Source organism: Delphinus delphis, chromosome 8, assembly GCF_949987515.2.
Source record: "Delphinus delphis chromosome 8, mDelDel1.2, whole genome shotgun sequence".
Lineage (NCBI taxonomy): Eukaryota > Metazoa > Chordata > Mammalia > Artiodactyla > Delphinidae > Delphinus > Delphinus delphis.
This window is the reverse complement of record NC_082690.1, coordinates 98,335,082-98,351,768: the sequence shown is the minus strand read 5'-3', so window position 1 is coordinate 98,351,768 and position 16,687 is coordinate 98,335,082. Positions and strand designations below refer to the sequence as shown.

The following is a 16,687-nucleotide window of genomic DNA, read 5'->3' as shown; positions in this document are numbered from 1 at the left end:
GACTCAGAGATACCTCCAGGCTTACGTGTTAACCAGTCTGGAGAAAACCTAATGAAGCCTTGTAGGGGCAACATCATGGGTTCTCGGTCAGTAGGGTTGTGGGAAGAGTTCCAACCAGGACTGCTAGATTATCCCTAGAAGCATACCACTAGAAGTTTGCTTCTGATAGCCTGCACGAGATGGTGGTGGTGGCAGGCAGGGAAGAAGCACAAATTCCTTGGCGGTAGGGAAGTTAAATGCTTTCTACATTGTGGGTTAGTTAACTGGGGACCTTCTAGTAGCTGGAGAAGCATCTGTTCTTTAAAAGCCTGTATCCTACTCAGAAAGGTTTGCCATTAATGGGAACTAAACAGTATTATTAGAATGGACATTTGATCTCAAGGGCTAGCTTGTTTGGTCTAGTTCTATGCAAAAAAAATCACATGTCTTAAAATATGTTAACTATATTTCAGCAAACCAGAGTCTCTAAGAGATTATGATAGATGTATATGGTGTCCCTCTGTGAGAGGTTTAACTGTTTGTGTCAGGACTATTATTTCTAAAAGTTCTTCCTCAAATACTTTAGGCTGTCAGCTTGACTCGTGGAGAGAGCGGCCCTGGTCCGCTCGTCCTTGGACACAGTTGAAGAAGACAGTGGGCACAGTTCTGCTCCCATTCTCACGGGAGCGGGGTTCTGACCCAGGTGTTGTAAGTGAGATGCAGAGGAGACAAGATTCAAGTACCCCAGGTCTGGCAAAGTTTCGGGCACTCTTTTGGTTGACTAGCTCAGGGAAGCATGAATAGGGGAAGACTTCTTGGAAGATGATGTGCCAGGAGGATGGGTGATGCAAGCTTGCTGGAGCTGAAGGCAAGGTAGAACGTCCTCGTTTTAATTCTCATTTTGGCCACAGCCTTGCCAACATATCGGACTGGGTCTTAAAGTCTTCCCCTATCCTGCAGAGGCTCTCATCCCACTGCTTTCCTGCTTCCTTTGTATCTCTTGCAAAACTGCACAGCAGGGCTCAAGTAGGAATGCAGCTTCCTCTCCTGTTTTCCAGAGGTCTTATTTCTTGCATGACTACCACCGTGGCCACCGGTCTTGATGTGTTATTTACACGTTGCAAGGCAGGTGTCTCCTATTCAGATGTTATCTGTGCTGCTTCTCTGTTTCAGGGGCTGATGTGCCCTGAGCACATCTAAATCTGCAGGGCACCTGATTTTACTGCCCTTTATTTAGCTGATCTACTAGGACCTTCATGGCTGTGAATCCTAGGGACCCACTACCCAGCCCTCCCAGGCAGTTTCTTCCTCAAGCACCTGGGAAAGCACTGGAAAGAGAAACGAGATGGAGTTGAGTCACAACCCTGCTGTGTAAGCAGGTCACACCCAGTTTTGAATCTCTATTGCTCCATCTGTAGAATAAGAGTAATGATGTCGGGCTTGTCTCCCACACAGGGTCGTGCAAAGTCAAGGAGAATGACGCCAAAGTACCTGCACAAACTGTCCAGCACTGAACAAATACAGGGAAGATAATGATGAAGATGATGAAACTGACAATGAAGATGATGACAATGACGATGATGATAATTGTGCTTCGCACATGAAATTACTTGATTTTTGACTGCTTAGACATGGTTCCCTGAATGGAGCTGCCTATCACCTTCCTTCTAGAGTTTATCCAGATAATGTTGGGTAAGATACTCAGCTCTCTACAATGAATTCATCTGTAAAATGGGAATCATAAAACTCGCTAGGCAGTGTTGCTGGGAGAATTGAAATCAATGACTCAGCAGATTTAACAGTGCCCAGGAGAATGCCTGGTCCTTTTTGGGAGCTTCATCAAGTTGGAATTTGAACTTAGATAGCTTTAGAGGGAACTGTGATGTTCCCCAACTTGAATGGGGTAGTAGGAAGAGCACAGATTTTATTTTACTCGTTAAGTAGCATGTGACTTAACCTCTCTGAGCCTTAATTTCTTCATCTGTAAAATGGGGACAGCAATGCTCACCTCAAGAGGTTGTTGTGTGCATTAAAGGGAATTGTCTCTGGAGAGAGCTTATCACAGTGCCTGACACCAGCAAGTGCTGGGTAATTAACAGCTCTCTCACCCTTATGCTGAAGTGGGTGAGTTGCTTAGAAGGGGGAGCAAATCCTCTGATGGTTATGACTGTGGCGGCCTTCTCCTCCTTCCGTCCTGGGTATCATGCTACAGGGCTGCAGCCCATGGTGCGCTGCCCTGTCGAGGTCCCTTGGCATGAGCACCGTGGCAAGAACAGTCACAAGATTAGGAGTCCCAGGGTGCCAGGACTCCTGCTTCCCTCTTCTGAAGCCCACGCTCGAGTGAGAGGCAAGAGACAGGGGTAGGAGAAGAGCACTGAAGGTGTCCATCCTCAGTTTGCTACCTGGACCTCGCCAGCATGCTACAATTGGCCGCATAGGATGGGGGGAGGGCAGTCAACAGGAGGTGGTCTCACCTGGCAGCTGCTGGTAGGAGGAGGCTCAGGGGGCTGGCATGGAGGTGTTCTCGCCCTCAGAGGCAGTGATGGGCAACGCCGAGAGCTGACAGATTGGGTGTCAGGGGGAAAGTTTTGGTCCTGTGTCACTTCCGCTCTGTACATTGAAGTCACAGGTATCGTTCACTGTTCTCAACACACCAGGCATACTCTGGCCTCTGTCATTGGCTTCTGTCTGTCCTTCTTTGTCTATGGACAGAACAGACAATTTTTTGATGACCCAGTTCACCTGGGTCATGAAAAATCACCTCCATTCTTATAATTCTCTTGGACTTTTCTAGACACAGTTGATGACCCCTCCTCTGGGCTTCCATAACTATGTACTCAGTGTGCTGATAAAAGGTCTTAAAGGGAAGAGTTTTCGACTCTCTCTCCTCTATCAGAGGTAAGTGCCTTGAGGGGCAAGGTGTAGGTCGGTCCCAGTTCCTAGCACAGTGTCTGGCCCACCGTAGAAGCTCACACGAAGGTAGTTTCCTGACCTTGCTTGAGCCATGACCTGGCTGCCCACTCTGGCCGGGGCAGAGCCAGAGTGGGCAGCCAGGGAGGGTGCCCGGTGGTCAGCGGCGTGGAGGTACCCGGGTCAAATCTCCTCCTCGTCGCTGGCCTTGCTCCAGCGGTGGCAGCAGTTGGCCGTGATGCCCAGGAGGAAGTTGGTGGCCACGGATGCGATGGAGACCACGAAACCCACGAAGGCGATGAAGAGGTAATCATCCAGGGTCAGGGTCAAGTGGCAGGCCTTGAAGCTCTCCTCGGTCAGGGAGAAGAGTGGGGCGCCCTCGACTTCTGGGGGGCCCCGGCACTCAGCCAGCTGAGAATCTGCAACACAGAAGCCAGGGAGCGTGAGTGGCTTAGGGGAGAGCAGGAAGAGGGAGCCCCTGCCCCTCCCAGGAGAAGCTGGGTTTTTATGAAGTTTCTTCCATGTGCCAAAAGTTTCACTCACCTTCTTTAGTGCCCTCAACAACCCTCACAGCAAGTTTTTTTTTTATTTAATTTTTTTAATAGATCTTTATTGGAGTATAATTGCTTCACAATAGTGTGTTAGTTTCTGTTGCACAACAAAGCAAATCAGCCATATGCGTACATATGTCCTCTTATCCCCTCCCTCTTGAGCCTTATATATGGTTTTTTTTTGTTTTTTTTTTTTTGTGATACGCCGGCCTCTCACTGTTGTGGCCTCTCCCATTGCGGAGCACAGGCTCCGGACGCGCAGGCTCAGCGGCCATGGCTCACGGGCCCAGCCGCTCCGCGGCACGTGGGATCTTCCCGGACCGGGACACGAACCCGTGTCCCCTGCATCGGCAGGCGGACTCTCAACCGCTGCGCCACCAGGGAAGCCCCTATATATGTTTTTATAGAGGTGGAGATCACTGCTCGGAGACTTTAGTAACTTGCCTAAAGTCCTGTAGCCCCTGCTAACCGCAGATCTGGGACTTCTGTGGGATTTCATCATCATTGTAATCTCTTACAATAGCCTCCCAACTGGTTTCTAGGCTTCTGCCCTTAATCCACCTCGACACAGCTGGCTGAGTGATCCTTTTAAACCTGAGGTCCTGCCATGTCACTCTGTGCTTGAAACCTTCCCCAGGCTTCTTCTCCTTCCCAGAAGAACCTCCCCATCCCTTCCACTCTCTTCCTGGTTTGCTCAGATCCATCCACGCACACCTCCTGGTCATTCTTCCATCACCCCGAGCATGTCCCCTTTCAGTGTGGGGAGGGGGAGCCTTTGCATTTGTCCCCTCGTGAGGGTGCTTCTCCCCTGGATCTCTGCACAGCTCAGGCCCTCACCGCCTCTGGGACTTTGCTTGAATATCAACTTCTCAGTGAGGCCTTCCTTTCGGATTCTATATAAAACAGCAACCCCACTTCACTTTTCTCTGGGCCTTCTCTCTCTTACGTACTTTGCTTATTTTTTTCCCCATTGTAATTATCACTGTCTCACAGTTTGTTTATTATCTGTTTTCTCCTTTTGAATATAAGTTCTTCCTGTAGTATCCTTAGCATTAGAACAGAGGCCTGCCCATTAAATGCTCAATTAACCTCTGTTAATTGAATATGTGAATGAATGACTCTGTCCAACTCCAAAGCATTGGGTCTTTCTACTACCCCATATGGCTTTTCCAGATACACAGAGTGTGTAGGGTTAAGAGTTTGGGCTCTGGAGCTATTGGCCTGGGTTCAAATCCCCTCTCTATCCCTCCCTAGCTGTATGATTATGCCTAAGTTATTTAACACCTCTGTGTTGTGGTTTCTTTATCTATAAAATAAGGATAATAAAAGTAACTATGTCATGGGATTGTAGTGAGGATTCTACGAATTAACTTACAGAAATGATATATTCTTGGTACACAGTAAGTACTACATAGGTGCGTGTTTTTATTGTCATCCTAGGTTGGTCTTTCTGGACAGGTCAGTGGGGTCATATTCTGCACACAGACTTCTATAGGAGGGGCTTCTCCTTCCGTGGGATTGCTGTTCTCTCCATCACTGATGGCCCCAGCTCACCCTTCCAGGGTCACTGGTACAAATGCATGGTGGCCGTCAATGGCTGCATCTTTCTCTGCCTTGGAAGGGAGAGCGGCAGGCAGAGAGCAGTTCTGCCTCGCAGTGCCAGCACTGCCTTTCCAACAGCCGGCCACTCCTTCGTTCAGTGGGTAAATATTAATCCAACTCTCTCCTTGGGCAAGTCTTTCTTGCTTTTCTGGTTCTTATGAAGAAATGGGAAATGTAAGAAGGGGATAATTTAGTCTCAATCGTCTAAGAAAGTCAATGTGAAGGAGCTTTTTAAATTATGTGGTGCATAAATGGTGTTTCTTCATTCTGCCGTCTTTGAGGGAGAAGAATAAAATGATGGACTTGGATTGACTCTTTTGCGAAACGGATGAGCCTGATTCTCCTTAGAAATGGACAGTCAGGTTCAGAGGAAGGCTGCAACCTTCCCCAAAGCCCAGGCTGAAGGGTCTCTGTAGGCTGTATGCATAGGACCCCAGACTCCAGCCAGGACGAGATGGCACCTGGAGTTGAACATCCAGAACCAGAAGATGCTGAATCCCAAAGTCTATTGAGTGAATGAATGAGGTGGTGGTGATGCATTGCGAGGCTGGGGGATGTGGGGACCCTGAGGGCAATTGACAGAGCCTGCAGGAGGGCAGGATGGGAGCCCGGGGGCTGACGAAGCCCTCTGGTAAGTCAAGGGACCAGTCTCGAAGTTGATTTATATCCCAAGATCTCCCTATGTTTCTCTGTGTTGGGATTTGTCCAAAAGATAGGGATAGTAATGGGAATCCCATGAAGAAAAAGGGAGGAAGAAGCAGAAAAAGACAAAGGGAAGAGTGTCACCTAGTCCTACCTGGACTGGCAAGTTCTTTGCCTCCAAGATGAAATATCCTGGAGAGTGTGTCATCGTGCAAAGTGTGTTCTATGGAGGAACAGGGAAGCTGCATCTCTGGCTGTGGCCTGTGGCCAGTCACTTTCCCTCTCTGGAACTTGGGTCCCTCATCTGTACGGACATGAGACTTCGCTGATGGGATCTTGGACCCCTCTCCTGCTCACTGGGAGCCTGGGCTTCTTCCGAAGGGCAGCAGGGACCTCCGAGATCCCAGAAGAGGAGAAGCCCCTGTGTGTGGAGGAACCCTGCGGGCCCTTTCTGTCCTTAGTGCACAAGAGAGAGGGGACGAGGTGCAGCCTGCAGAGGTTAGGCTAGTGGGGAGATCGATCCAGGCAGCCAGGCTTCCCCTCGTGTGCCCTCCCCTCAGCCCATCTCAGTCCCCAGCTATTTTGGTCCCAGAGATCTTCCTCCCGCAGTTCTGTGGGAACACTGGAATCGTGACCCACAGCCCCCCGCAAACTATTTTGATCCTGGGCTCCCCACTCAGTCCTCCTCTCCCTCCCACCTCATCCAGCACCGCTGCTTCTGAACTCGCTCTGAGCTCAGGCTCTGGGAAAGCCCCCAGGTGGCGCCCCCCCGGCTAGCCCTACTGCAGAGGTTCGGTGCTGCCACACAGGAGAGCTGGTGGCTGGGGACCACAGCTCAACACTGCCTGCCTACAGGCTCATTGAGCCTGTGGGGTTCAGGCTCCTTCAGTCCCCAGTCCATTCCCAGTAGAGGCTGGCTCGTTAAATAGCCACATAAGAGTTTCTCTTCTCAGATCCACACTCCATGCCCAAACCTTGCAGAATTCTGCCAAGGCCCTTTGGCCAGCCCAGAACTCAAGTCCTGCCCACTCCTGGTAGCCTAGAACCTGACTCATCGGGATACAGCCAGAGGGCAGCCAGGCTGCCGGGTTCGAATCCTGACTCCAACCCTTAACGGCTGTAGGACGTTGGGCAAGTTACTGAGCCTCTCTGTGCCTTGATTTCCTCCTCTGTGTGTGTGTGTGTGTGTGTGGTGTCTCACCAGGGTTCTTGTGAGGATGAGATGAGCTAAAACATGTAATATATTTAGAATAGGGCCTGGCAGATAGTAAGTACTACAATAAATGGGGTGAACCATTTCTATTTCTTCTAGTACTTAGCACACTTAAAAAGCAATCTGGTAGAGCAGAACAGAGCTTAGAAGTCAAATAAACCTGGGTTTTATCCACAGCTCTGCCACTTTCTAAATGAGTGACTCTGGCCAAGTCTTTTCATTGTTCTAAACCTCAGTGTCTTCACCTGTAAAATGGGGATAATAAGAGTGGGGTCCAATGAGATAACACCTGCCAAGTTGGAAGGTCACGGTGGACGCTCAATAAACACTGTCTATTATTAATGAGCTGTTCTTACTTGTTTGCTCTCTGTCTGCCTCATTAGGTCATCAGGGCCACAGGGGCGAGGGTGGCGTCAGTTTCATTAATGCCGGGTCCCCTGCACCGGGCACGCACAGCAAGAACTCGGCAAAGACTTGGGCAGTGCAAGACCGGTGCACGAGGAGGCGAGCCCGGGTCGGCCCTCAGCAGGTGCGCAGGGTCTCTAAGTCCCTCCCTCTCCCGCGGAGCCTTTGCTGTCCGCGGGGCCGGGCTCCCTCCCTTACCCGCCGTGCAGCGCTGGATGCGGTTCCGCAGCCACTTCAGCAGGGGCTCCATGGTGCAGCCGCATACCCAGGGGTTGCCGCCGATCTGCAGGGTCACCAGCCCCGGCAGGCCCTCGAGAGCCTCGAGGCTGAGGAAGGCCAGGCCCCCGTAGCTGAGGTCCAGGTCCCGGAGCTGCGCCAGGCCCTGGAAGGCCCGCGGGTGCACCCTCCGCAGCCCCGGGTTGTGGCTCAGGTCGATGTGCACGAGGCCGTGGGCGGCCTGGAACATGTCGGCCGGCACGTGGCTGAGGTTGTTGTAGCTCAGGTCTAGGTGTGCCAGGCGCTTGGCGTGCAGGAAGAGGCCCGCGGGCAGTTCGACCAAGGAGTTGTTGCGCAGATCCAGCACCCGGAGCTCTATGTAGCACGTGAGGTAGCCAGACGGCACGGCGGCGATGCGGTTGTGGGCCAGGCTGAGGTTGCGAGTGTCCCTCGGCAGGTCTGGGGGCACGGAGAAGAGCCGCTGGCTGCTGCAATCCACCACCTGGTTATGGCACGTGCAAAGGACCGGGCAGCTGGTGCCGGCATCCGAGGGCATCACCCCTGCGGCCAAGATGAGGGAGACCAGCAGCATGGCCGGGCGGGGGGGCCCAGGCCAGGGCAGCTGGGACCAGGTGTCACCCATCTTAGGCTGCTGGCAAGAGCAGTGCTGAAGGGAGCCCATCGGGGCTGGGGCTGTGTCCATGGAATCAAGAGTCAGTGGCTCAGAAAGGCAGCTGCATCAGGGGCCAGAGCCCTGGCAGGTGGGCTTGGCGGCACGTGGTATCATGGCTCCAGCCTTTCCCAGGAGCCTCTAAGCACCAGAGGGCTCCCTGCGTGAGCGCCACAGGAAGTCCCCTTTGGAGCCTAGGGGGCCGTACACCCAGCTGAAGTCCCCCAGGGTCTGAAAAGATGATCAAAGCTTGAGAAAGGAATGACCCAAGGATGGGGCTGGACCAGCTGCCAGCAGGTCGGGGAAGGGTCCCTGCAGGTCTTTTATGTCCCTCTCACCCATGACTTCTGGGTGCTCCTCTCTGGACTATGTCTGAGAGGTGGGAGGGGGACTGGAGGACAGGGAAGGTGCCTTTTAAAGGTCCTGGCATGTCTGCAAACCCCCAAGCCCTGTCCCAAGTCTGGGACCCATTAGGAGGCCAGGGCTGCTTTTGAACCTCCCGCATTCAAGGTCTCAGAGGCCATTTCTACTGATGGCCCAGTGGGCTCGAGTCCAAGAGGGTCCTGGAGTGGGCGTTTGGGGAAGGGAACCCGGAGGGGAGGGGGTCTCCATGGGCCTCTGAAAGCCTCGGTACTCAGCCTCAGTGTCTACTGAAATCCCCAGGGAAGGGAGGAGCCCCACGGTCGGCCACTGCGGCTGGAAAGAGCCATGTGTCCCGGAGGTGCAGGATGAGGGTCGGCTAGGAGAGCTCAGGGGATGGACTTCCCAAGCCGGGCTCCGTGTTCAGTGGGCGGAAGCCGAATTCCCTCTGTCAACAAGAAAGCACTCAGGCAGAGCGAACCAGTGCGTGTCCTCCCTGCTGTCCTCCTAGGTTCCTGGCTGCCTTCCCTGGCTGCCTTCTTGGCCACCAACCACAAAGTTCTCTGCTTACTGTCTCTCAAGTGTGGGGACAGACCCCACTCTCATATTGTTGTCACCCACTAACCTTCCGCCCCCCGACCTGCAGCCATCCTTCTCCTAGGTGTCTGTCCTGGGCTAGGTGCATCGGCTTCTTCTCCTAGCCCCACCCACATCAGCACCCAACACCCCACCTTCGAATAACTCTCTAAGAAAAAATGCATACACACACTGGCCGTTTGCACACCCCCTTTCCACACTCAGCACTCCCATCTCCCCCCCCCGCCACACACACACACACACACACACACACACACACACACACACACACACACACACACACGAGCATTGTTCTTCTCCTGTGACTCCCCCATATTTTGCCCGGCCATCACACCTCCCCAGTTTTCTCTCCCGCTTCCTTCTGCATACGCATACCTGCAGAGCCTCCTTCCCAGTCTGCCCCCACCATCTTTCACCCCCGGTGCGTACCCCTAATCCCAGCATCCTTTTCCACAAACACTCCACTCTCCCCTCTGCCCCGCAGTGGGAGCCCACACCCACACTGGGTCAGGCAGAGAGGTTGAGCGTGATGACACACCCAGTGTCTCAGCTCACTACCCACCCCGCATCCGCCGTGGCCCCTCATTTCTCTCGCACCCACTTGCTGTCCTCACTTGTCCTACCCTCACCCCCTCGTCCGGCACTGCCTCTCTTCTCACCGCTTCCAGCCTCAATCCCCCCCACTGGGAAATCACCCCAGCTCCCCTTAACCAGACTCCTTTTTCTCAGCCCCAAGGTCTCCCCCTGCACTCCCACAGGAGCCCACTTACTCTGTTCCAAGGACACAGCCATCAATCTGCAGCAGACACGGGGCTCCCTCCCTCATCCTGGAATCCCCGCTCGCTCGCTGCTCCAGGAGAAGAGATTGCCTCACAGGCTTGTCCCCTCCCCCGGCCTCTCCTCCATGGCTCCGGGATCCCTGGGCAGCATCCTCTGTGGTTTCCCGTCCTGTGGTCCCCGTGCCGTTTCCTTTCTTTTACTCAAAAGGGGAATCAGAGAGAGGATGCTTAGAAGAAAGTTCACAGAATCCGAATGCTTCTTCCCGAAACTCAGCTAGTGCTGAGGCTGCTGGGGTATGTGGCTTCTGCCAGGTCCTCCCCTCCCTCCCCCTTCCCTCCCTCTCTCCCCTCCTCTCTCCCTTTTTCGCTCCCTTTCTTTCCTCGAGGGCCAGGTACTGACGTTTCACTGTCTCTTAGCAACTGCCTCCACATCTCTGAGCAACAGGAGAGCTGGCTATGGACCCCACCAAGATGACAGAGAAGAGAACGAAGCAGTCACAGAATCCACACCCACAGGATCCTAGTGATGGGACAAAGGGGAAGAAGGGGCGAGGCGGGTAGACAGGCCAGGACAGGGGCAGGGGCAGAGGAGCAGGCAGGGAGAGAGGGCAACAGGGCCCAGAGGGAGAGACTGGAACAGGGGCAGAAGCATGAATCTGGCCTCTGAGATGGAGGAAGGGAGACTTAAGGGCATCAGACCCAAATGGGATAGGAGGGAGGGCTTGGAATGGAGAAAGGAACCGAGTGGGGAGGCAATAAAGATATGAATGAAGATGGAAAGAAAAAAGAGAAGTGCATGAGACAAGTTTGCTCACTTGATGGGGTCTGTCTATTCAGTCCATATACAGCATCTGTTTCCCTGGGTCTGAATGTATTTTGGTCACTAGGTACCAGGTGACGAGACTGGCTCAGGGCTTGTCAGGGATAATTATAGGAGGTGAGAACTTTTCTGGGTTCCTTAACTGTCCTTAAGTCCTGACCCCATGAGCTCTGAGAGCTTTTGGGATGCAAAGTGCTGACTGCCCGTTCCAGGTGGGGTACCTGGGGCTGTAGAGACAGATGTGTCTCTCAGGGAGTGAAAGTTGCCAGAAAAACCTTGTGGTTCTGACTCTTTCTCCAGGCCCAGGGACTCTGCTGCCCTGTTTCCAACTCTCCAGGCTTCCTGCTCCCTCCCGCCCCAGACTGACTTCAGATGAGGGTGAAGTCTTTGCAAAACCTCTTTTCTTGGTGACCCATGGAACCAGTCTCTAGCTGCCCTGCATTTCAAAAACCAGCTTGACTAGTTGGTTTGGTCACAGAGCTGGTTCATTTCTTCTTTTATTTATTTATTATTATTATTTTTTTTTATTTTTGGCTGCTTTGGGTCTTCGTTGCTGCGCATAGGCTCTCTCTAGTTGCAGCGAGCTGGGGCCACTCTTCGAGTGGGGGCCACTCTTCGTTGTGGTGCGCGGGCCTCTCATTGCGGCGACCTCTCTTGTTGCGGAGCACGGGCCCCGGAGCGTGTGGGCTTCGGTAGTTGTGGTGCGCGGGCTCAGTAGTTGTGGCACACAGGCCCAGCTGCTCCGCAGCATGTGGGATCCTCCCGGACCAGGGCTCGAACCCGTGTCCCCTGCACTGGCAGGCGGATTCTCAACCACTGCGCCACCAGGGAAGCCCCATCATTTCTTCTTTTAATCATTAATTATTGAGCACTCACCATATGCCAGGCACTTGGGTACATGGTGGGCAGATAGCCACCCATAAGATGGATGTAGGGTCTGCCCTTATAAGGGCGAACTCATAAATAAATAAATACAGAGCTAACGTGTTCACTCAGTTGATCTGGGGCCACTTCTATTTCAGTAATATCTTAGGTCTTTGGGGGAAACCGCAATGGAATAATAGAAAACACGTGTCCAGTTGTACAGATTTGGGGCATTTACAAAGTTCTCAAAATCACTGTCTTCTCGAACATGATCCTTTTTCCTGTGTGGCCGTAGAAGGTCCACATCCCTTTCCACTGCTCTTACTCATATTAAGCCCATCTGGAATCTTCCACGTTCTACAGTGTCCAGTGCAGAGTAGCAGGGTAGCCACTGCATTGATATTGACACATTGAGTTCTCTGAGGAAAATACGATTTGCATCACCCTCCATCCCTAAAGAAGGGAATTGTCATTCAATTCATTTCTGAGCTTAGAAATAAAATCTTAATCTTAACCCGCAAAACACAGCAACACATTGAAACAAATGACCTGTTATAAACAAGTAAAACAAAGGTAGCATAATACCTTATTATCATTGACAGAAAAATGGTAGGAAACGTAATTATCTCAATGGAAGCTAAGAAAGGTAATCGGTACCTTTCAATACTTAATGTTGATTAAAGGCACATTAAAAACAAATAAAAAAGAATGTTTTCTTCTTTTACATAATATGTTTATAATTAGAGCCAATACTATGACTGAAGGAAAATATTTGTGATGGTTTCCTTAAAAACTAGGATCTAGGCAAGAATGCCTTGTCACCATTTGAAACCAGTTTTCTGAGCTGTAAAATGGGAATAATTAGAATGGCACCTGATTCATGGGGTTGTTTTAGGTTACATGAATTGTTATTAATAGAGCACTTAGAACAGTATACAGCAAGCACTACAGATGTGTTTGTTTAATGAACAAATAAAGTAAAATAAAACGGCAGACTATAAAATTGCTAAAATGGTTACGCAGCAAGGAAAACAAATGGCACAAAAATGGGAAATGAAGAAAGGAAAGTATCACATCTGCCAATGATTTGAAGGTATTCTTCTGCAAGGTAAGTCTCAAAACCATTGGGAAAACTCCAAGTCAAAAACATCATAGCATATGTCTTGTGTCAAAGTGAAGTCAAACGGGGGTAATTATCTTTTAAATGATTGTTTACCCATAATCATTCTCTAGGTTAAGTATTAAACCATTATTTCCTAAGCTGGTGTCTCATGGTACGATGTGCACCATGAGAAAAATGTTTGTTCTCAAATAAGTTTGAGAAACACTAATTAAACAAAATGAGACAAATTCATTTATTGCACAATTTCTCAGAGGCTTTAATGTGCAAACATTCGTGGTGACTCATCAAGGGAAAGGGCTGGGGGAGGGCGGAGGGTGTATAATACCCAGTGTTGCTCTTATGCTGGGTGGCTGGCTACTCCCCTTAGCAAAATGACTTTCTCCTACACAGCAACCTTGCAGCAGGAGTGATTCCATTTTGAACCCCAGTAAAATGATAAATTATTACACATCATGGCCTCTCAGGGTCTCTTGCAAGTTATTGAAACCATGACTGTTCAATCATGAATGTCAAGGATTTACTCTACTGGGAAAACACACAGAAATTAATCTAACAGTTGTAGATACAAGTGAACTGAACAATTATTTTCATTCCTGTTATGATTTCTTGACATACATGTTAAATTCGTTGTAATAATGATAGAAAACCTTTAAATACTTGAGAATAAATTTAATCTACCACATTAGAAATTTGTTCAGGGAAAATTATGAAACCTTAGTAGAATGAAGTTACAGGAAGAAATAGAAAGCTAATCTCTCTAGTTGCTGAGAAAGCTTAACGATAATAAAGGTGACTCTTCTGCTTTCTACATTATAATAATTTAATGAAGTAGTTAGCAGAATCTGATGAACTGGTAGTGAAAGCTATCTGGGAGAAAAAAAAAAATGGGCAGGAAAGCACAGATGATATTAATAAAGAAGATGATGGGGCTTCCCTGGTGGCGCAGTGGTTGAGAGTCCGCCTGCCGATGCAGGGAACGCGGGTTCGTGCCCCGGTCTGGGAAGATCCCACATGCCGTGGAGTAGCTAGGACCGTGAGCCATGGCCGCTGAGCCTGCGCGTCCGGAGCTTGTGCTCCGCAACGGGAGAGGCCACAGTGAGAGGACCGCGTACCGCGGAAAAAAAAAAAAAAAAAAAAAAAAAAAAGATGATGGTCCTGGTGACCCGTTTTAGGCTTGTGACCTCCAGACCAGAAAGATAGTATAAATGTATGTTGTTTTAAGCTACTAAGCATAATGGTAATTTGTTACAGCAGCCATAGGTAAGTAATACAGCCCTCAAGACTCCCACCCCTCAGGTATATAACCTCATGTCACCCCCTTCCCTTGAGTTTCAGCAGAATCTGTGACTATGATGGGATAGTCAGTTGGTTTTGTGTTAATCAAAAGGGAAATTATCCAGATTGGTGTTTCCTAATCAGATGAACCCTTGAAAGGGCTCGGGCCCTTCCTGAGTGGGTATTTGAGGGATATTCGCCATTGCTAGCTCTAAAAATGGGGGAGGGGGCTCACGGCAAGGACCTAAGAGCCCTCCGTTGCTGAGATCGACCCCTGGCCAACAGCCAGCAAGAAAATGGGAACCTCAGTTCTACAACGGCAAGGACCTGAATTCTGCCAATGAGTTTAGAAGATGACCTGCAGCTTCAGATGACGACTCAGCTGGCCAACATCTTGACTTCAGCCTCGTGAAATACCCCAGGTAGAGAGAGCATTGACACTGTGCCAGGACTTCTGATACATGAGTGTCCTTTCAAGCCACTAAGATTGTGGTAATTTGCTCTGCAGCACAGAAGACTAATACAAACATTATGTGGAAAAAGGCACCGTTTCACTAGCAGTTAAATGCATGAAAATAATCCCCATTTTGTGATAATACATTCCATGAGTAACAATAAATGCATTTGCAAAATTCCATGAGCTGAGTATGGGGGAGCCAGATATGTGAACACTTCCTACAGGCACTGGGCATTGGCTCGGGCCTGCTTAGAAAATTGCTGGTCTCTTTGATCTGACAAATAGTAAGAAATTAGTTCATGCAAAAATATTCATAGCAGGAATATTTATGATAAGGAGAAAATGGAAATAATAGGAATGCCCAGCAACAGAGGGTGCTAAGCGAACACCATATTAATGTAAAAGAAAACCCACGGAGAACATCACCAATTGTAGTACGCTGATGGGTAATACTGCTACCTGGAAAGCAAGTAGAATCACGTTAACTGAATAGAGCAGAGCAACAGTTAACTCATAGTGACTCCACCATTCATTAGCTGTGTGTCCTTAGGCTGGTTACTCATCCTCCTAGTACTCAGTTTCCTCATCTCTAAAATGGGTATGAGTTTAGTTTGTACCTAAAGATTTGAAAGAGGCCACCAGGAGATTTGAAAGAGGCAATACGTGTAGAACCTGGCACAGTTCCTGCTCCTTTCTAAAAGCTCCATGAATTAGCCATTACCGCTACTATTAGTACCATTATATAAAAGTGGATTGAATGCCTTCCTCACTCTTTCAAATCTCTTTATTCAACCTGGGAGGCAATATTACATGGCGGGAGTCTATGTAACCTAGTGGTTACAGCAAGGGCTGTGGAGTAATAATAATAATAAACCAGACTCAGTATTATTATAAGAACTAAATGACCTACATAAAATGGTTCACAGTACCTGACACACAGTCAGCTCTCAACAAACCTTAACTACTATTATTATTATTACTACTATTGTTATTTGGGGATAGGGGTGGTGGAGGTGACCATGGAACCACACCTCAAACCATAGCACTGGTTCTTAGGCAACAACCCCAGCCCATCCTTTTAACTTGTGAACTGCTCACACTTTCTGTTTCTTGGTTTCTGGACCTCTGGACCAGTGCTTGAGCTCTTTTGATGTTTGCTTCCTGCCCCTGCCTTGGTGATCCTCCATGCCATCCCTTTGGAGTTGGATGTTAACATCCTGCATTGTTCCTGGCTATTTCAGAGGTAGGTGTGTGTGTGTGTGCGTGTGCTCAGATGTGTGCATGGATGCGTGTGGGGGGGGGCACAGGGGACAGAGAGGGTGGATATGCATACTATGGAAACATAAGTCGCAAAATCTCACACCTGCATGCCTCAGGATACGGTGCGTTCATATATAGTATGATCGGCAGTTGGCTCCTGTTCTCTGCCCCGCCTCCCTTCCCCTGCCCCCACCTTGAGGGAAGGGAAAGGCAGAGAAGAGGCAAGGACAGATGGGGAATGAGGGGTGGGTGGAGGGCAGTTCCTTTTTATCATCCAGTATTCTGTTGGCCAGATCCTTCCTGGAGTCATTGCCACTGTCCTGCAAGTCCCAGGCAGCTATGAGGCTCAGAATTGCTCCCGCTGATACAAAACCTAATCCTCTAAGTGCTTATCAAGTGTGTTTCTCTGAAAAGTTAATTTTATTAAAGTTTGTTAGGAATCGCAATCTCTGCCTTGTTAAACTCTCTTCTCTCAGGAGTTCTCAATGTAATTGTACTTTTACCTCTCTGTCTCCATTGTTAGACTATAAGCAACCTGTGGGCAGGGGCAGAGCTTTGTTTATATTTTTTCCTCTAGTGTCTAGTACATAATAACCTCATGAATCCTTGGAGCGTGAATGTCTATCTACGAATACGACTCTTCACCACTGGCAGTAATGCCAAGGGAGGCTGATAGAAGAGAGAGAAATGGATGTATAGGGTGGAAATAACAGATTGGACTTTACACACAATTTCCAGCAGAGTAGGAGGAGGAAACAGCAGACATTGTCACTCTGAGATCTTGTTGAGAGAGGTCACATGTGCTATGGTGGGAGAGAGGCTGGGGACCAGAGGAAAGGGACTGGCTTCTTCCTTAGTTGGCCAGAGCTGACCGGCACGGGGGCAGAAAGGAACCCATATATGTCGGGTAGCTAAAACATCCAATTTTACAGACAGGGTGACTGCAATCCGTCCATTTATTTAA

At 49.7% G+C, this 16,687-nt stretch overlaps 1 protein-coding gene across 1 annotated transcript; it reads right to left on the bottom strand.

Moving 5' to 3' along the window:
* Positions 1-3,072: 3,072 nt before the first annotated feature.
* Positions 3,073-8,176, bottom strand: LRRC55 (leucine rich repeat containing 55). Its single transcript, XM_060017411.1, has 2 exons — positions 7,501-8,176; positions 3,073-3,308 (listed from the first exon to the last, which is right to left on the bottom strand). Exons 1-2 carry the CDS (start codon positions 8,159-8,161, stop codon positions 3,073-3,075), a joined length of 897 nt encoding a protein of 298 aa, XP_059873394.1. The 5' UTR covers positions 8,162-8,176.
* Positions 8,177-16,687: the final 8,511 nt, after the last annotated feature.

What these genes read in the sequence shown, in the direction of transcription:
- LRRC55 (XM_060017411.1), bottom strand. Translation starts at nt 8,161, where the DNA reads ATGGGTGACACCTGGTCCCAGCTGCCCTGGCCTGGGCCCCCCCGCCCG. An exon ending in CATCCAGCGCTGCACGGCGG is followed by an intron (nt 3,309 to 7,500) that starts GTAAGGGAGGGA and finishes TCTGTGTTGCAG; the next exon opens with ATTCTCAGCTGGCTGAGTGC.